At 37.7% G+C, this 21,763-nt stretch overlaps 1 protein-coding gene across 19 annotated transcripts in view; it reads left to right on the top strand.

Moving 5' to 3' along the window:
• ATP11C (ATPase phospholipid transporting 11C (ATP11C blood group)) overlaps positions 1–15,275 on the top strand; it is a 207,067-nt gene extending 191,792 nt beyond the window's left edge. For 9 of the 19 annotated variants that reach the window (XM_089323865.1, XM_051831579.3, XM_089323864.1 and 6 more), the window contains exons 29-31: positions 2,586–2,739; positions 9,582–9,686; positions 12,620–15,275. In XM_089323865.1, coding sequence (XP_089179991.1) covers positions 2,586–2,739; positions 9,582–9,683 — 256 coding nt within the window. In that variant the 3' untranslated portion in view covers positions 9,684–9,686; positions 12,620–15,275. Of the gene's footprint in view, positions 1–2,585; positions 2,740–2,858; positions 2,925–8,828; positions 8,920–9,529; positions 9,687–12,619 lie in introns of all 19 variants that reach the window. The other 10 variants (XM_089323871.1, XM_089323870.1, XM_089323872.1 and 7 more) reach the window with 6 other exon arrangements.
• The last annotated feature ends 6,488 nt before the right edge of the window (positions 15,276–21,763 follow it).

Genomic DNA, 21,763 nt, shown 5'->3' with positions numbered 1-21,763 from the left:
GGGGTAACATTCCAGAAGTACATATGTTCATTGCTTTGAATAAAATCTTATATACAACACATTTTACCACAGAGATATGAGACCATGCTTATTTTCCCTTGGGGCTTAATTAGAAGAAACTTTTACTGTTTTGTAAAGCTTTTTAGTAATACCCTTAATTTTTTCATAAATCCAATCACTTAAGGACATACCACCTCCAAAAAGTATAATTACAGCATATATTTGGTACTTCTATAGGTAATGATTGAGAGCAATGAAGCTGAAGGAAGTTTGTTTTCTTTAATAATGTACAATAAGTCAAAGTTGATTAACCAAATGCAATACAGAATTATATTTTCACTTAGAATACTGCAATTCTGTCTGTGAATCTGTGTAATGAACATCTTAACTAATGCCAAATTCCCACAAGAATAAAATGTTTCTAATAAACTACTTTCTAACCCTTTCCACAGACTTATTCCTTGTTAATTAAGATCAAGTCTTTAAATGATTAGAACATTGTCACACCTGTTTCTATTCATTAGTAATACTGAAAAATACAGTAGTTTCCTCTCTTACCCACAGTTTCACTTTCCGTGGTTTCAATTAATTCTAGTCAACCATGGTCCAAAAATGTTACATGGAAAATTTCAGAAATAAAAGAATTCAGAAGTTTTAAATTGAGTAATGTTCTGAGTAATGTGATGAAATCCTACTCCAATCTGCCCTGGATGTGGACTCATCCCTTTGTCTAGCATAGCTATGCTGTATATAATACCTGCCTACTAGGTACTTCATAGCTGTCTCTGTTACCAGATCAAGTGTTGCAACATCACTGGGCTTTCTGTTAAAGTAACCCTTTTTTACTTAATAATGGCCCCAAACCACAAGAATAGTGATGCTTGAAACTTTATACATTACATTATTATCATTGTTCTATTTTATTATCAGTTAATGTTCATCTCTTATACTGCCCAATTTGTAAATTAAACTCTGTGTCTGTATACAAAAAAGCTACAGTCATCTGTTTAGGGCTTAGTACACTATACAGTTTTGGGGCACCTATTTGGAGTCTTTCAACAGTCTGAGGGGACTACTTTGTTAATAAATCTTTCTTCTACTTTGTTGCCTGATATACTGTTCTTATGTAAAGCTATATGAAGTGAGCTACTACATGAATATAAACTTACCAAGTATCCAGCAAAATGTGACTAGAAATTATGTGAAACTTCAGCTTAATGCTAGTTGCAAATAATGTCTCTGAGCATGTTTTACCATGAGGCATTGAGACACACCCCCTCTTTTGGGGTGGGCAGTGAGAATGATTTCTGAGCTCAAACCCAATTAAGGAATAACAGTTTTTGTTTTTCACTGTCTTCCTACAAAATTTCACAGATGCCATCAAGGTAAAAATAAATTCTAGAAGTATTAATCACATGATATTTTATGTATGGTGCACAGGAACACTCTTTAATCACCTGCCAGTTTTCTGTTGGATCCTTGTTATATAGCTCAGTTAACTACCTGTGAAATTATTCAAGAATACTTTAAAGAGTTATAAAGAGGAAGAGCTCTACAAAAGTCTTTTATGTATGGCATGCTTTTCCTAGAAATTCTGTTTATTGTAGGCCTCATGAGCTTTTCCACTTCAATGTTTTTCTCACTTTTATTCCACAATCTAGTCCTCGTATCTAGGCCTCACAAATTTGAATGTTACATTAGGCTGCACAAACACTGATTTTCAAATGAAAGACCGGTATGCATGATCTAATAAATGGGACTGGCTAGTTACCTATCTAGAATCTTAATCCTAGAATAGACTTATGTGAAACCAGAGTGGCCACTTCCTGTCAGTTTAGAATAGCAGTAAATTAGCTTAGCTAATAAGGCTTTCTGAGGTTCAGCTCAGATGGGAAGGGAAACTGGCTGTGCACTTCTAAATGGTGACTGATTACAGTGGACAACTTATATTTAAGTCTAACTTCAGAATGAGTGGGTCTTACTGGACTTCTGGATTCCAAGGATTAATGTTCTATTAGCAGTATTCTGCAGTCTATCAACCTTTTTGACACACACACACATTACCCAGTATATACTTGTGAATTACAATAGTAATTGTAATGAAATGAAAAGCTCTACAATCCATTTTTGCAGTATTTCTGTAGAGTTTAAGAGGGGAATATTATAAAAATGTCTTTTAGCTTTTTGAATGTGGAATAAAAATCCATCCTCATATTAATAAAACAGCTGAGGGAATTAAATGCTTAGTAGGATAAAAATTAGTCATCGTTTCTCTTGAATACCTTTGAAACTCTGGCATTTTCTAATGCATACAAATATTCACCAGTTGGCAGCTTTAGAGTTGATTGCCTGATTGTTTTCAAGTCAGATGCATTTTATTTTCTCCCCTTTGATTATCATTTCATTTCTTTCCAAACATTTGTTAAATGAAATTTGTTTACTACTTTTGGCACATTCTAGACAAGATTATTTTAATTACTGTAAGGAAGATTTTTTTAACTACAAAAGATAGTTTCAATTAAATTCCTGTTTCACACAACTCAAACTGATTTGTTTTTCCATTGTGTATTTTCTTTCCACTCCAGGCCTTTTCTCAAACAACAGAGAATGTATTTCGTATTTGCTCAAATGCTGTCTTCTGTATCCACATGGTTGGCCATAATTCTTCTAATATTTATCAGTCTTTTTCCTGAGATTCTCCTGATAGTATTAAAGAATGTAAAAAGAAGAACTGCTAGGGTAAGAACTAACTTTATATTATAATCTAATTTTTGGAAGGGGCTTCAGTATCTGCCGTGAACTAAAAACTATATTTAGAGAATTGCATTAGTTACAGCATGTTAAACCCCTCCTTACAGGTTCATCACTTAATTTCCTCTTCTGCCTAAAAAGTATAGTAAAAACTTCGTTATCCAATGCAGGTGGTAAGTAGATTCCTTAAAAGTGTTCTATGTGATCTTTAGCAATCCATATGGAGTACCACATGTGCTCCATATGGAATTATAAAAGGAAAAAAATGAATTTATTTTTGTATTTAGCCTAGAATTTTTACACCAGGAATTTCCACACCAACATTTCAGCTTTAACCTTAGAAATTTCCCTGTGGGCTGTCTGCAGATTTTTTTTCTGTTGATAATCTCAATTTGCCTTTTTCAAACCATTCCCCTTTCTTTAATTATAGTGCTGCTTAATCTCTGTGTTGCTTCTAGCCCTGTCTGTCCAGCAGTATATTTGAACCAAAGAGAATTCCCTGGATGTAGTTTCTACATCCTAACCCTCTGAACATACATATAAAAAAACCTAGATTGCTTTATTTTTACCAAATCATGAATTCCCTCTGGAAATCAAATGTTTCCCTCTGTTGCATTCTCTGATATCTTTTGAATGCATCTTAAAATCCCTTGAAAAGTGAAAGGGGTAGATTAGCCTGGAAAGTGAAACTTCTGGAAGATTTTGACCAGTGGTTTAATTAAATATGTCATTTTACTGCTAACACTACCTCATTTGGCTAACCAGAACACTTTCTGTTACATTGATGCCAACTAGATCTTTGTAGCCCCTGCAAGGCTGAATTTTCAAGAAATTGCCTAATCTATGACTACCTGACTTATTTTATCAAATTTGCCAACAACTTTAGCCACAAAACTGGTATAAGTTGATGGGAGTTTTATGTATTGAATTGATAGAATCCAGTGATTGATGTTATGCAGACATGGGGGCCTGACGTGATTAGATCAAGAAAATATTCAGTGATTATAACTATGAAATAGAAGCTTCATGTCATAAGTCACTCCCAAAAGCAACACAACTGCCAGCGGCATAAGCTACTTTGGTTCTTTTTTTTTTTTTCCTTCCTTTGACAGGCAGAGTTAGACAGTAAGAGAGAGACAGAGAGAAGGTCTTCTTTCCGTTGGTTCACTCCCCAAATGGCCACTACGGCTGGCGCGCCGTGCCGATCTGAAGCCAGGAGCCAGGTGCTTCCTGCTGGTCTCCCATGCAGATGCAGGGCCCAAGCACTTGGGCCATCTTCGACTGCCTTCCTGGGCCACAGCAGAGAGCTGGGCTGGAAGAGGAGTAACCGGTACAGAATCTGGCGCCCCAACCGGGACTAGAACCCAGGGTACCAGCGCCACAAGCAGAGGATTAGCCTAGTGAGCCATGGTGCCGGCTGTAAGCTACTTTGGTTCTTGAAGTATAAGACCAATCCAGCATATAGTTATGTAGTCAGAATTCTCCTGAATTCCAGTACTTCCACATGCCTTAAGGGCTGGAACTGGACCCAATAATGTTAGGCTTGCTAAGACTGTGTTATTTTACCCTTTAATCCTTCTAGCCTTTGACTAACTCCTCCCAGCTGGATTTTCTTAATTTTAGGATAGAAAAGCAGCATTTAATTACCTGATTATACCTTAGTATCTGTTGTACAGGAGTAAAACATATTGATACAAAAGGTTCCTCCAGGAGTAGCTCAAAAGGCAATTTATATAAAGCCAAATAGAAAATGCTATAGTACGAAATGGCTTGATGCCTTTTCGTAATATAGAATTTGTCTGGGGAGGATCTCTGAGTTGCTCTTCCATTCTCCTCTTTGGTAGTATACTGTGGGGTACTCCCAAATGTTTTTTCTTAATTTTGATAATGGAGCGCATAGTAAATAATGGCCTATACCTAGCTTCATGCTCTAAAGATGACACCAACATTTCAGAAACCAAAATCTTTAAATATGTCATCTTCTTCCTTAGTCCACCTTTATTTAAAAAATTAGACATCGGCTGAAAATGATTTTTGCATAGGCCATTGAGTGGAGGAATACTACCAGGCAGTCACGGAAAAAACTTAGAACATTTTCTTTCCTTGAAAACCACAGATTCCAAACTTCTGTTGAAAGTATAAATATGGAGTTTGGGGGTTGCAACCCTTTTTTCTTAGCAGCATTGAATGTTGTCAGTGGTTCAGCATGAAATTTGTCTTGAGTTATATCTATGGTAGGAGGAATTTACTGTCTGTACTATAGTTTGGCAGGCTGATGTGCTAGAACAACCAGGAAAATTTACATGTCATTTTCATTCATTCATTCATTCATTCATTTATTCTTACCATCATTGAATCAGTAAACATTTATTGAACCACCTACTGATGAACATCTCTCTTTACATCCAATGTCTGAAAGGCTAAATGGTTTTTCAGACTATGGGATTTTGAGAGTTGCAAATGAGGCAAACTATTGTGGGCACTCTGCGGGGCTGCCTCTTAATTTATACAAAGTGGTGTATATGAATGCATAAAGGCCAACTGAACCAAGGCAGCCACAGATACTCTTATAAGTTATATCCTCTTACATAGGGCCCCATTTGGACATATCACAGAGGCAGAGGTCAACTGCTATTAAAGAACAATGAATGCCTGACTTCCCCCAAATACGTTAGTCTTTTTTAAAGATTTACTTATTTTATTGGAAAGACAGAACTACAGAATAGGACACACACACAGGGAGCGTGCAAGAGTGAGCTTCCATCTGCTGGTTCATGCCCCCAAATGGCCACAGCCGCCAAGGCTAATTGAGACCAAAACCAGGAATCTGGAACTCCCTCCGAGTCCATTCCCTACACGTATGGCAAGGGTCCAAGCACTTGGATCATCCTACACTGGTTTCCCAGGTGCTTTAGCAGGGGACTGGATCAGAAGTGGAACAGCTAAGACTTGAACCAGTACTCATATGGGATGCTGCCATTCTAAGTGGCAGCTTAACCCTCTGTACCGCAACACTGGCCCCAATATGTTAATCTGTATGCTTAGTGACCAATAGTCTAACATTCTGGGTGACTTCCTACTTTGTTCAATATTCCTTGCTATGATATTGGCCTCACTTTAAAGGGAAACAATATTTTTTACACTGGGTCTGCCTCATATCCTGACAGGCTCCATAATGGGGTAATGTGTGGGGCCTTATCTAGAGTAGAAGATCTCAATGACTTCAACCAGTAGGCATCTTGGAACACTGTACACACCCACAATGCCTGTGACAGGTAGGCACATAGGTCTTAGCAACTGTTTTGAGAAAGAGACTTAACATTGGGCATTGAAAATTTCTCTGTAGCACTTGAGAAAAAAAGCTAAGCCATTTGTATTTAACAATTATAGAAGCAGCCTTATGCTGAATTCCATCTAATTCAGTGTGCATTGCTTGAGGGCCCACTATGAGCCAGCTTCTATCCTAGGTGTTAGTAATTCGGGGAAGAATCAGATTTGGCTCCAGCTCACAAGGAGGCCTCACTCTAATTAGGTTCCAAAGGATATTCATACAGAATGCTACTGTAAGCATGTATGAAATAGAAAATAGAATTAGTGATATGGCTTGATGTCCACAACTAAGCTATTTGAAGATCCAAGTCATTACCTCCTGAAACCTCTAGTAAAGAGGCTAGTTTGGTGGCCTCTACCACATATTTGGCATTTTGGCATAATTATTATGAAGAATACCGCTATCTTAAAAAATAGATTCCCTTGGTTATTCAGTCAAGGTTGTAGTTAAGCCCCTTTTCCCTCAGCTAAATTTTCAGCAATCAGATTAATTTATTAACCTTTATTAAAGACCGTAGTGCTTTTCTTTATTTTATAAAGTGATGAAGCTGTGCATTGACATGCTGCTAACAATGTATGAGACTGTCCTGGCACACTGAACAGTGGTACAGCAGGATAACATTTCAAAGGAGGTTTCAAGTTCAGAATTTGGAGTATTTCAAAAAGCTGTGTTCCTTCTCAGCACAGCCATTGGTGCTCTGTAGATCAATGAGATATACTTGGCCCTTCCAGTCAAGTAATAAATACCTCTCTACATTTCAAATGGAGGACTTTTCCAAATATCCTTATGTAAAGTTTTTTCATGTAAACCACTATGATTGAAAGGGTGCCTTACCTTTGTCTGCTAGTCATGGAAAGACTAATAAGAATGGACCCAGTAAAATGGCCATGCCTAGCATGGGATGTCTGCAGAAATAGGAAGAAATATCCCATTGTTTTGAGAGCTCTTTCAGAAGGGAAGACAAGGAAAGGAAGACTGTCAGCTGTCAGAGAAAAATTCTCAGGGGAAACACTTTGGAAATTTTGAAGGATACAATTTAACATTATAATAATGTAATAATAATAATAATTACCATTGTGGTACTTAACAGTGTCATATACAACCATGAGTTGAGAGGGCAATTGCCCTGTGAATTGGATTAGACAAAAGTAAAGTCAAATCCTAATGTCGTGGCCATTGGGATGGGCCTTTATTCATTGGCCTCTTTGACATACTACTAATTGAGCTGATGTCAAAGCTATCTGGATGACTGCAAAGGAATGTAAAAATTTCATACTATTTTAGCTCATTATCTCCAATCCTCTTCACTAGTCCCCCACCAATTGCTAGTTCTGTCAATTTTATTGCTTTATATACTCTTTTTGGGCATTATATTGCTTTCTGTACTTTCATTTTCCCTTTGTTTTCCTTTACAAAGTAATTTTAACACCTAATCTATTAACCCTGAAGATATCTGCTTTTTATAAACACTTTTATCTCTGATGGTTAGGTAGAAGTTTTTTATCACACTCAAATTTGCTTACAAGTTGCAGTCTTACATAGATAGATTTGTACATTTTGAAACTGACACACTGCCTACTGTGCTGAGGAGGAAGGTGACTTATACATTAAACATATGGGTGGGGGACTTGATGTCATGTTAACCTTATTGCCACAAAATAGAGATAGCAGCAATTAAAAATTTTTTCTCAGAAACTAAGTATTTGTTTCTCTAGCTTTTATCCACTTGGTAATTTGCATGTTACCAATATGTCACCAGTTTTCTTCATTTAAGGTCTAATATGAATAAGAAAATATAGTTATATCAAAACATATGAATAAATTGAAATATTTATCTTTAAAAGTTGTTTATTACCCTCTTTTGGATACATATATGTTTTTAGTTGGTTTCTTTCTCTAAGCATAATTTTATTAGTCACTGAGTATATAATATGGGTAATTTTGATTAGCAGAGTTGTTCAACTTATCTCCAAAATTGACAATTCAACTTCTGTTTTGATTGGACAATGCCAAAACCAAATCTGTAAACTTATAATTTCAGGCACAGAATAAGGGCAGGGGGTGGAGAGTGGGAAATAGCCTCTTAGATGTTCTAATTAAACTTTATCATTTTTGATGTCGTCTGGGTATTTTAAAGGAAAAAATTTGCCTACCTTTTGATAGAGGTCTTTGTAGGGAAGAGGAAAACTAATCAGATTATGTTAGAACAAAGGAAGGTAAGCATTGTTCCAGAGACAAATGAGACTGTGGTGTCTCCAAATGTTTCCCCATCACGTTAGGTTTGATTAGACTTTTTACCTGCAACTGCCAAAGAGCAGTCAGTCCTTTTATAGTGTATCTGTGCAATTGATAGACTGATGGTTATTAATGGACCCTGGACATAGCTCTATGACCAGTGAGTTTTGAAGAACTGTAGATTAGTGAATTAATGGTTAGAGATAATCCTGACTTTAATAAGAAGCATATTTTAAAATTTATTAAAATATTTTATTAAAAAGTATGTACATTCCCATTTTCAAAATCATTTTAAATTTTTACAGAGAAATAGTAGTTGGCACATATGATAGACTATTCTGAACTCTAGGAAGTAATGTCTTCAAAACTAACATGTCGTTTCTACTGCAAATTCTCAAGGTTTCTTTTTAAATGTCTTAGATTTGAGAGAATATTTACTCTTTTTTTTTTGGTTTCTGCATTTCTCTCTTTTCTACTGCAATTTTCCACCTTTTGTGCAATTGTGAACAAGGTAACGAAACGCCTCCCTTCCTCAGGAACATCTACTATCTTCATGCTTTCTCAAACTTCCAGCAATCACAGTTTCTCTTGGAGTGAATAAGGTGATTTCCTTTCTTAATGTACCAACATGCTTGCATTCTCATTTGCCTGACACCATTTTCTGATTCTTTATGAAAAATACTTCTCATCACTCATCTTTATATCTTTTATTAATTCTTAAAGTATTTTGTCATTTTATTTGAATCATTTGTTCACCTTTCAAATTGTCATACTGGAGAGGAAGTAATCTTCAAAAGCTTGAACTATAAGTCTGTGGTCTCATTGATTCAAGGTATGCAGTAGTAGCCATGGCATGTTAGAACTAGTCTGTTTTCCAGGTCAGGAATGTTTTACACATATTTACCTTTATTTGATACACTCGCAGCACCAGCACAACTCTCAGAGGTGTTCACCAAAAGGATGGTAAGGTTCACTAATCAAACCATACTGACTCATTTTACCATATAACCTACCAGTGCCATTTCAAAAACTCAAGTTTGCTACTACTGTCAATTTACTTCTGTGAAAACAATTGGAATTGCAGACTTTCTTAGGCCTTTAAATGTATTCATTTGAATGTTATGCATTTGCTATGTAGTGTAACCATTTGTACTTTTGGCCAGAAGAGAAGTCTATAGGAAATGATTTTTCTTCTACATTTTTTATCACCAGGTAGGTTAACCAGTCTTCAAACGCTTTAAGTATCTTTGCCTCACTATTACAGAGAAATCTGAGCTGTAGAAGGGCATCTGACTCATTATCCGCCAGACCTTCAGTCAGACCTCTTCTTTTACGAACATTCTCAGACGAATCTAATATATTGTAACAGGTACCTAGTGTTAAACAAGTGGGCTGGCTTTAAGGAAACAGATTAACAGCATTATAAAGAAAATGAAAATATCACTCTCTAAATTTTCTCTGCTGTTGGTGTGGTGAACTTTATACTATTCTTGCAAAAATATAAAGATGCATTACTTGGAATATGGGGAAATATACCTTTAAAATTTGCTAAGCCCCCAAATAAAAGTTTAGGTATTTTTCAGAGTTGAATGATAATTTAAATCTGTAAGGGGCAAGTTGTCATGGTAGTGCCATCATGTGAAAATACTTATTGATACTGATCAGGAAGTATAACTTTAATTTATAAAGATCCTTTGGAAAATTGAAAATAAATATTCCAAAATTGCATCTGTATAATATCAAGTCAGTTTAGCGTTGCATGTTCTTCTGGGAATTTTGTGAAAATAATTAAATGTGTCTGTACCTTCATGTGCTGTGTCTGTGTGTTTGCAGGTATACACTTAATGTCCTTGTAAATGTGTGGTCCCCAAATACATATTAATAAACCAGTCTAATCATAACTTTTTAATGTCAAGTTTTATTCAAGCTAAATGGCTCAACTTCAGAGGTAAAATCTTTCCTAGCCATTCAGGGGGATGCATGCCTAATGATTTTTTAAAAAGCTTTATAATTAGTGTTTCCAATTTGAGTACATTTATCTTCTAATGTACTGTTTCATTTACCCCAAAAATATTTGGACAGAATTGATATGCCATGAGATGAATGCTTGGACTCAGAATGACCCTTTTCTGTACATTCTGTATTTTCCGCTACAGTAGCCTTTGACACCCCAGACCTCTAAAGGTCATTTATCCATCCATGAAAATTCAGAGTAATCCATGAACAAGGATTACAAGATTGTCAGCTTGAAAACCACTCTTGTAGCTTTTAGAAGGGCTGTCTTTCATGAACACATAAAAAATTAACCATCATCATTAATAAAATTTTGGGTCAGTTCACTTTGAAGCTAACAATTTGACTCTACCTTACAGGCCCATTTTCTCATCAGCTATCAATTCACTCTCCTTCCAGCATGGAATTAAAATTAAACTAATGGAGGCCAGCGCCGCGGCTCACTAGGCTAATCCTCCGCCTAGTGGCGCCGGCACACCGGGTTCTAGTCCCGGTTGGGGCGCCGGATTCTGTCCCGGTTGCCCCTCTTCCAGGCCAGCTCTCTGCTGTGGCCAGGGAGTGCAGTGGAGGATGGCCCAGGTGCTTGGGCCCTGCACCCCAAGGGAGACCAGGAAAAGCACCTGGCTCCTGGCTCCTGCCATCGGATCAGCGCGGTGCGCCGGCCGCAGCGTGCCGGCCGCGGCGGCCATTGGAGGGTGAACCAACGGCAAAGGAAGACCTTTGTCTCTGTCTCTCTCTCTCTCTCACTGTCCACTCTGCCTGTCAAAAAAAAAAAAAATTAAACTAATGGATTGAGTCCTTTAGTTCTATCTCTTGTGGCTCCTCATTCCTGCAACTTAAGTGTTATTTTGCAAGCAGACTCTTTTTGATGCAGTTGGGTTCTTTTCAGCTGCTTTTGAACAACTTACCTGAGTATATTTTCCATTGGTAATATCCATCTACTTCACAGTAACCTTCAAAGTTTTTGACCCTTTTATCCCAGATTGCCTGTCCTAAGCTATGTGTTGCATTTTAGCTGTTTTTGGTTAATTTTGTATCCCCCTGGATTGCTTTCTTTAGCTTGGTCTGTAGTTTGGGAGTCGGTACTGTGTAACAGACTGCTAATGCTTTTGGCCTCTCCAGGACCTTAACTCTTACAATGTCTGACATGGAACTAAGGAATATTTTTAAAATCAATGACTTTATTTTTAGTGTAGTTACTTCTTCCAAGAGTTAGTTTAGCCACTGAGTTTGTTCCTTGGTTGCTATAGGACCCACCTGATTCCTTCCACGCATTGTGTGTGACTGGCAAATTTATTTTGTCTCAGGTCATCATGACCCTGCAGAGCTATCTAAAGACCTAGAGAGTGGTTGTTGAGAATTTGGCACATAAATAGAAATAGAAGGTATTTTAATGGGCTTATGGTCCAACCTTGACAATGAAGGTATTTGAGAATGGGAAGAAAATAGCAGTCTTTAAGGCCTTCCGCTGTTCAGGTTCAAAAAGTTGAGTTTAAGAGTGGAGAGTCAGAGTTAGACTCCCTCACTTGATATATAACTTCCATTTCTCAACATATCTGAATCATTTGATGATCAGTTTGTCTTTCATATCCTACCCTGATCATAATATTTGATGATGTTGAGAGGACAGACAAGAATCTGCAAAAATTTTTAGGGAAATTTCTATGGTTCTTCCTCCAAAAGATGATTCAAAGAAAAACAAGAGTCAATTGACTTATCAAAAAGAAAAACAACTTAAATAGTATAGGAGAAAAAGTGCTTCTTTCAGTAAAGGAAGAATATTTTCAAAATAATCTTCCAAAATTGAATATATCATCAGACTCTCTGTCAGAATTAATGCACACCCCAAAAAAGTAACCCATTCATTTTCATTCAACATTTCCTGAACATCTGCTGATGATCTAGACACAGTACTAGGTGCTCTAGATAGAAAGATAAATAAAACATCCCTGTTCTCATGGAGCTTCAAAGGGATTATAGAGGACTAAAAATCTCTGTGGTGGTAGATAAGCTCAGTGGTAAAAAGTATTAGGAGAACCCTGGAGTAGTCCAAAAGCAAAAAAGCAAGCCTGAATCTATTCAGCTGACAAATGAGGAAAGAATTAAAATCTGGTTATTGTGTCACTTTTTATCCCCCTTGCATGTGAATAAAACTTGGCATTTTGTTAAGACAGTTGCTTTACTCTCAACAAAATTTACTACTTGATTTATTTTTAAACATGTTTAACAGATGGTTTCACACATTTATTAAAATAAACCTTTTAACTCTGTATATTTTAAATTTTTCAGAATCCGAATCTTGAGCTGCCTATGTTATTGTCCTACAAGCATATTGACAGTGGTTACAGCTAAAAGAGAAAGCGTGAAGAAACAACTACAAAAAGTTATCATCTCAGGATACTCCATATGCAACAAACTAAACCACTCTCTTATGTCTAGGGTTCAGATTAAATATCCATTAAAATACCAAATGACTCTGTTAAGCATTTACCATTATTGTAAGTAGCCCTTATGACCAGAGCTATAAGTTAAGAATCACATGAAAGTTGAAAGCAAGACTACTTAGATTTCTGCCTTTAGATAGAATACTATAACTACCAAATGGGTGTTCTTTTAACCCATTGACTTTGTGAATGGATTTAACTTACAATAGTATTAAGTAGAAGTCATGTAACGGGAATGAATAGATTTTGCTAATACAGTATTACTTTTTTTGCCTGGCAGAAAACATAGTCTGTTTGGATCACATTTCTTGCTCCTGCTGAATGATCATCTTAAATTATTGTTTTTTCAAACATACAAAGGAATACTTGAAAATAAAGAACTAAATGGTATTGATGCATCAGATAGAATAGTTAATTCATCTTTTCTGTTAACCCACATGCTAATTGTATCTTGGCATAACATGCTTGCCAGAAAATACCTTGAACATGTATGTGGAAAGTGTTAACTCTGGATATTATTGTGGGAACAGAAAAAATGGTTTATTTTGTTTTTTCCCTCTGAATTAAACTCCACTTATGGATGTAAGGCTACTAGACTTGAAAATAAAGCATACAACATTTCAATCACTTAATAGCCCCTGAAAATAAGATATAAGCAGATTTTTCCGATGTCAGTTTTACAGGAATCTGAAGTAAGGTGGGCAAAACCATAGTTATGCAAAAATAAAGGCCATTCTGAACATTAGCCTTTTATAATTTTATATGGAGAAAAAATAAATATAGCTGATTTTAAACTATTAACAGTTTTTATTTTAAAGAGGTTGCATTTATGCATATATAAAGCACTTTTTTTTGTCAATTTGGGAAGGGTCGAGATCCATCCCATGACAGTGGTTCAGCCTGTATAGGAGCCATGACTCTGTGAATATGAATGTTGTTTCTAGTAGCTAACTTGACCAGGGTCCTGGTCTAACTATAAACCATGAGACCTTGGTATAGTCCTCAACCTGCTGGACTAAAAGGAGATTTTAGCCTCCTAACGAGTTCACTTAAAATATAAAAATAAATGTGAAATGTCTTTTCATTGTCAAAATTAAACACACTTTTTGGACACAAATGATCATATTTGACTGCTACATTAAAATAGTCTTTAAAACATATTCATATCATTTTCCTTTTTTTTGTTTGTCTTTCTGGTACGCCTATACTGTTACCAGTATTTATATTGTATTTGGTTTTGGAAAAGTATTGGATTCAGTCTGTACCAATATATTTATATAGTCCATATGGCACATTTGATTGTTCTGTATATGTTTTGTGTTAATGTTTAGGTGTAATTTTTCTTATATTGTAGAAAGTACATAATTTCAGTTATCAGAGACTATTCCATCATTATTCTCCCTTCATTATTTCATTTGTTCTCATCCATCAGTGTTATTTTTTGAGTATTTTGTTAAGATATCATTCACAGCTTACTTAAGTATGCTGTGTTCTGGTAACCTGTATTTAAGGTGATCTACGGAAAACAGTCTTTATATTCTTTGCCTATCCCAAAGAGCTAAAAAAGTCTAACCCAGGAAAGCTTGTGAGTTTGGTTCTTGTTCTCGTTCTTAAAGGTGTTGTTCCTGTATTGTTATTATTGTTTTACTTAAGAACCATAGGGACTGTGAATACAGACAGAGAGCAACAGTAAAGGTTTATTTAATGCAGAACCATTGGAAAGTTGACATATTCAGAGTATCCAGGGTAGTAGAAATATAACTGGTTGTGTATAAAATTCCTTGCAGCCAGGAATAAAGTTGGATGAGAGGAGTAAGGGGAATGTCAAGTCATGCCTCACCTCCATGTGATACTGTACACTCAGCTCAAATTTAATAAGGCCATGATGTATAATATCATGGCCTAGATTCTTAAAGAGGACCTAGCTTTTGTTTTTGAAAGATATTTTATTAATGAGCTAAAAAAATGGCCAGCATGGAATTAGTATATGGACTAACTTTATATAAGTTGTCCAGTATTCCTAACACTACAGTCCAACCACGCTGTTTTGTGACAAAGGAGAAAAATGTTAGAGTAGGATCAAATACCCATAATTTGAATAATTCTGAGCTATCAAAATGTCCTTGTTATTTTCACAACTGTTGTCCATTGTTTGATGATGTTACCTATTAAAATGAAAACATTCATTCCTTATCTACAACATATACACCAGCAGCAATATAAATGTTACCCTAAATTTGCAAAATCCCTAATAATTTAGTGATGGAATTTTTTAATAACATACGGTATATAAATGTGCAGATTTTATGCAAATATTAATCATTTTTCAGCTTGCAAAATGGACCTGCAATATTACATTTTCCACTTACACAATTTTTTACATCTATGTTTTTGCTTTCTAAAATGAATGTGAATGCCATCTTTTATGAATGCAACTTGCCTTTTTCATTACAGAAATTTTTGTTTGATGTAATCAATAAACTTTGGTATGATATGATGGATATTTTAGCCTCTTTTTTGGAAAGGTCCCAGCTTGACATCACAATTATAATACAGAAATAATTTAGTCATGATAAATAAGCTTCTAGTTTCCTTTGTGTTTTTCCATTTCACAAATGGTTGACCATTTCTACAGAAGTTAAATTAACATTTTATGGCAGTCACTAATTTGGGAAGGAAGGCTACAATATTTGGTATTTGTGGGAATTTTTTTTAAACTACAAATGGCCTTTTTTTAAAGTCTTCAAAAAGCAAACCCTTTTCTTTTTCCAAAATAATCACAATTAACTTAAAAAAATTGGCACACATCTTCAAAGCATTTCCCTTTAATGGGAGACTTAGCTTAATAGAATCTAAATATTAAAAAATTTTTGGAAATTCTATTTTGTTGCCATTAAAAGACAAAACAGAATCTAGCATAAGTTAAGAAAATCCACTCATGCTTCAGGCCCTTCTCTGGGTACCAACGTTGTTATATTATTTCCACTTAGCAAAAATCTGTTTAGCAACCCTTCCTCCTTTGGGTGTGATTTCAAATTCAGTGACATCTTCCAGGATCATAATGACAAAGTCATCGAATCCTAGAAGCATACCAACAGTTTCCTTACTCACTGTTCATCACAACTTGAATTCTGGATCCGGTACATGTATCCAGTGATCTCTAATGGCAGCAACTGTGACAGGTTGATTATTAGCCACCATGACTGTGCCATAAGTGGTCTATCTGTGGGAGTTTTTAAAAAGACTGTATTGTGTTAGTACATAGAGTAAACATCAGATATACCCAAATTGAAGGATATTCACAATAAGTGACTGACAGTCTCCAAAATTTTGTAAAGATCATGTAAAACCAAGACTGAGGAACTGCGCCAGTTGAAGGAAACCAAGATGATATGAAAACTAAGTGCAGCCTGTGATCTTCAATTGGATACTGGGTGACAAAGCGAACATTAGTGGATAATTAGAAAGTTTGGCTACAGTATGTAGTTGCATAACACTGTGTAGATAATATATCAGTGTTATCTTTTTAATACTTAAAATTAGACCGTGATTACATATGGCATATTTTGGGAATCTGAATAGAGGATATATTGGAATTTTGTATTTTTGCAATGTAAGTCTTAAATTATTTCACAATTGTAAGTTAAAAAAAAAGCATAAAATATCAATAGAGAGCATTGAATTAATCTGCATATAAAAGACTACAATATAATTTATTAGCTAATATCTGCATAGCACTTTACAGAATGCTTTCATATACCTCATTAAATCTTCATAATGGCCTTATACAGTGATCTTAGCTCCAGATTCTTAACACTGAGGTTCGGATAACTTAATTATCTTGTCCTGGTCCCTCAGGACTGAACTTAGATATGACTTGTATGTTTCCTACTACATTACACTTTGTAGTTTGGAACCCAAAAAAACATTTCCTCCTGGGTTCTCAAACGATTAAAAAGTAAACCTGATGCAGGTGTTTGGTGCAACAGTTTGGCCTGGGACACCTGCATCCCATATTGGAGTTCCTAGGTTTGAGTCCCAGCTCGGCTTTTGAATCCAGCTTCATACTAGTGTGTACCCAGGGAGGAAACAGTAATGACTCAAGTGATTGGGTCTGTGTCACCCACTTCTGAGACCTGGACTGAGTTCCTGGCTCCTGGCTTCACCCTGAACTAGCCCCAGCTTTTGTGAACATTTGAGGAGTGAACCAGCTGATAGAAGATCTCTGTCTCTCTGTTTCAAGTAAATAAGTACAAATAAAAAGGAAACCTTACTGCAGTAATTTTCATGTGAGCCATTCAGGAAACATACCTTTAACATGAAGGTGTTGGACTTATTCGGGTGTTTCCAAGACAAGGGTTAGCATCCTAGCCCTGTTTCATGCACACTTTGAGTTACATACTTCCTTAATTTTACTAACAAGGCACCAATTAGCTACCTGTCCCTGGAATCTAAACTATGATGTTAACTTAAAGTCAGAGTATAGAGGATATTTCCAGTGCTTTCCATCTCAAATGATTTTACCCTACTCCTGTGAAAAGCTTGAATTTATAGGTCTTGCATTGTGGTACAGCAGGTTAAGCCACTGCTTGCAGCGCCAGCATCTGACATCAGAGTGCCAAATCAAGTCCTGGCTATTCTGCTCATCCAGCTCCCTGCTAACATACCTAGGAAGGAAGTGAAGGATGGCCGAAATGCTTGTGCCCCTGCTACCCATATGGGAGACCCAGATGGAGTTCCTGGCTCTTGGTTTTGGCCTGACCCAGGCCTGAATATTGCATCCATTTGGGGAGTGAGCTAGTGAATGAAAGATCTGTCTCTCCTTCTCTCTCTGCTTTTCAAATCAATAAGTTTTTTAAAAAGACGGCTTTTTTAGAAGTTTGGCTTAGATAGTTGTTAATCAGCATTTGCAAAACTGAGTTGTATGAAACAGAGACCTGGGTAATGTTAGATGTTCCTTGAAAAAGTAGATTACCTGGTTAAATACAGTTGTGTATAATGGTACCATATTTGATAAGTTACAATACACAGTAGAACATTAAAATCTCCAAGAGATCTAAAGAAGTCCATTGACTTCTTTAAAGTCCATGAAAGACCCCCTTTTTGTTTAATCCAATATATTCAAAACATTGGATCATCTAATATTGCACAGACCATCTACTAAATCATAGGACATGAGTTTTCTGTGGAACACAATATAAGAGCAATAGCTAGTTTCTCTAAATTGGTAATTGAATCACGTATCATACTGTCAACTCACATGAAGGGGTTCATTTTCACAATCTGAGAAAGATGTAAATGATGACAGGTCTCAAGGCAAGATCATCAGTCAAGATCCACATGAGAAAACAGACCATTTCATATTTTTTAAATGGAGGGAACCTAATATAGTGAATTGATCATTCAGATGATGGCACTGAAAAGCAAACTGGGGACTCTGAAATACCCCAGAAATTAAAAAGAGGAGTGCAGAACCACCTGAAGGCTCGGGGAACAAAGGAAGGGATGGATTCTGGAGCCTATGACTCCATATGACTTGGCAAAAGTGAGAATGATGGGCTGGCGGCGCGGCTCACTAGGCTAATCCTCCACCTGTGGCACCAGCACTGCAGGTTCTAGTCCTGGTCGGGGCGCTGGTTCTGTCCTGGTTGCTCCTCTTCCAGACCAGCTCTTTACTGTGACCCGGGAAGGCAGTGGAGGATGGCCTAAGTGCTTGGGCCCTGCACCCCATGGGAGACCAGGAGGAAGCACCTGGCTCCTGGCTTCGGATCAGCGCAGCGCACCGGCTGTAGCGGCCATTTGGAGGGCGAATCAATGGAAGGAACACCTTTCTGTCTCACTAACTCTGCCTGTCAAAAAAAAAAAAGTGAGAATGATGGTGGAACTGAACACAGCAGCTGGGGCCAGAGCAGTGTCTCAGCAACTGTTGAATATGAAGTAGAAATACCCTGATTTCTTTTTTCCTGCCTCTAAGCCTCTCCAGTCTCTCTTCCACTGGCTGGCCCCAGTTGGAAGCCAGCTGATGTAGTATTTCTCAAGTGACAAATACTACAGAGCAGAGGGACCGGCCCTGTGGCATAGCAGGGAAAGCTGCCAGTTGCGTGCCAGCATCCCATATGTGCACCGGTTCGAGACCCAGCTGCTCCACTTCCAATCCAGCTCTTTTGTATCGCCTAGGAAAGCAGTGGAAGATGGCTCAAGTGCTCAGAACCCTGGACCCACATGGAGACCTGGAAGAGCCTCCTGGCTCCTGGCTCCTGGCTCCTGGCTCCTGGCTCCTGGCTCTTGGCTCCTGGGTTTGGATAGGTCCAGCTCCAGCCATTGTGGCCATTTGGGGAGTGAACCAGTGGATGCAAGACTTTCTCTCTGCCTCTGTAACTCCGCCTTTCAAACATTTTTTAAGAGCAGAGCAGGGAAGCACAATGAATGCATCTGAGAGTAGACAGGCCCAGGACTGGTACAAAGGATTTAAAGAATCAAGTTCAGATTTATTATTATAGTCAAATGTATATAAACTAAAAATTAAACTTTAAGGACCTGGATTACAGTTCATTTTAAAAATGTCTTTCTTGGGGCCAGTGCTGTGGCACAGTAGGTTAATCCTCCGCCTGTAAGTGCTGGCATCCCATATGGGCACCGGTTCTAGTCTCGGCTGCTCCTCTTCCCATCCAGCTCTCTGCTATGGCCTGGGAAAGCAGTAGAAGATGGCCCAACTCCTTGGGCCCCTGCATCCCCGTGGGAGACCGGAAGAAGCTCCTGGCTCCTGGCTTCAGATTGGCACAGCTCTGGCCATTGAGGCCATTTGGGTAGTGAACCAGTGGATGGAAGACCTTTCTCTCTGTCTCTCCCTCTCACTGTCTGTAACTCTTACCTCTCAAATAAATAAATAAATAAATAAAATGTCTGTCTTCATATTTCCCATGTGAAGAAAATAAATGTGAAGAAATGAATCTGAAGGCACTGCTGTGATAGATTTAGTGCGATCATATGATAATTTTTATGGATGCATAGATTAATGGAAGTAGAAGGCCCTTGTTTAATACTGCCTTCTCAGTTACAATAAAGTCAGCCAGCATTAAACAAAATTCCTCTAGTGAAATGAAGTAGTGCATCTAGTAAATGAAATTCACCCCCAATATCTTACTCAAAACTAAAGAATAAGTCATCAGGGTCTGGATAAAAAGCTACAATATTCAATGCAGAGGGAATAAATTTTGTCTCTGCTTTTGCTTATGTTCATAAAAGAGAAACTGCCACCCTCCATGAAGCATATGGAAGGTTTCCATTCCTCGTCACTCCCTCAAATAGCTGACTGTTGAGATGATAAGGATTTACTTCACATGTGTGGCTCAGCCCCACTTCAGCCTTTCATAGTTTAGAGCTATCAGCTGCTCTTGTTCTTTTCCTCACTCCCCTGCCCTCCAAGCAGTAAAGTTAGTTGTGGTAGGAAACCAGACTGGCAGGGAGACTGGAAATGGCTGTAGTTTTCTAGCCACTCAGTCTGTAACTGAAATGGGAAGGTCATTTTGGTCTGGTATTAGGCCAAGTTTTAAAATGTATCTTTGCAAAGCAGATCACTATGTTATATGCTTTAGATGCTACTGTATTTATGGTGCCTAGAGGAGGGAACATACATGTTTAAGAAATACTTGATAACACAGAGCCAAGATGGCGGAATAGGGAAGGAACTCACTGATAGTCCAGGAAAAGATCGTTTAATAAAAGTGGAGATAGTGTAGTCTCAGGGAAAGTTAGGGAAAAAACTGCAGAGGAAACTCTTCCGGAATTAGAGGGACACAGTAGATCTATATGGAGGACACGGGAACCCATGGCTCAGGAGCCCAGCTGCTAAGAGCCTTTTCCTCCTCACCAGTGCTGGAAAGAGAGGTGAGACGAAACATCAATAGCCTGAGCCACTGGTGGAAAAGCAGCAGGAAGAGCCTAGAGGGAACGAGGCATGAAGCCCCATGGGAGAAAGTACACCAGCCCAACTAGAGGAGAGAAAAAATAAGAGACGGTACAGACACGATTCTCTCTTCTCCAATCACCTTACAAAAGCCTATGAGCTGATAGAGTGGGCGCCATTTTGGACATACATAACAGTTGTGCCAGCTCAGGGCTGCACCTGGCAATCAGCCAAACAGAAAAACCTGATGCTGGTAGGGAGTAATAACAAGATACTAGACCTAGTGAATGTGTGTAGCTTATGAACTGGGACTGTGAAAAAAAAAAGCAGAGTGTGTGGGAGAACTCAACATGTGGCTAAGACTTGACTAGACTTGTTGGTAGATGCCACAAGCTCGGGCAGCCCTGGCTACCTGGTGAGAGACACTGCAGGGGAATCTAGCTCGGACAGCCCTGGTGAGAAACATAGCAGGGGAATCTGAGCTTACAGAGGACTGCGCAGATCCTTTGTGTGGTCCTTGGGATAGAGCAGACAAATATTATACCCACTGGGGCTAGTGCTTAGGCACTGATCGCCATCAAGGAGAGGAGCTCAGCTGAGCAGAATTACTTCCATTCTGATTAGAGAGAGAGGGTTACCACACCAAACCTTGGTGTGTCACCTTAGGCACACCCTTAACCCTGAAGAACTGAACACAGCTCTCTGGTGACACCCACCACAACCCTCTAGAGAGTCACTGAAAGCAAACAGTCCAATCACATATGCCAAACAACAAACGCAACAACTGAGGAAACAAGAACAAGGAAGACAACATGAAACGAAACATGAAAATGAGAACATGAAATTGAGATATTGAAGAGAAATCAAAATGAAATGAAGAATAGAATAAAAAACACAGTTGAGAGACTTAAAAACAGAATCAGTAAGACAGAAGACAGAATATCGCACTTAGAAAGCAGAGCACAGGAAAGTATACAGTCAAAGAAAAGAAGAGGAAATTAGAAATCTAAAAAATATGGTTGGGAATCTTCAGGATACTATTAAAAAAAACAACATTCGGGTTCTAGGAGTTCCTGAAGGAAT

Source organism: Oryctolagus cuniculus, chromosome X, assembly GCF_051225735.1.
Source record: "Oryctolagus cuniculus isolate XC-2025 breed Fujian yellow rabbit chromosome X, ASM5122573v1, whole genome shotgun sequence".
In the NCBI taxonomy this organism is placed as follows: domain Eukaryota; kingdom Metazoa; phylum Chordata; class Mammalia; order Lagomorpha; family Leporidae; genus Oryctolagus; species Oryctolagus cuniculus.
The sequence above is the reverse complement of the archived record's forward strand: the minus strand, read 5'-3'. Positions and strand labels throughout refer to the sequence as shown.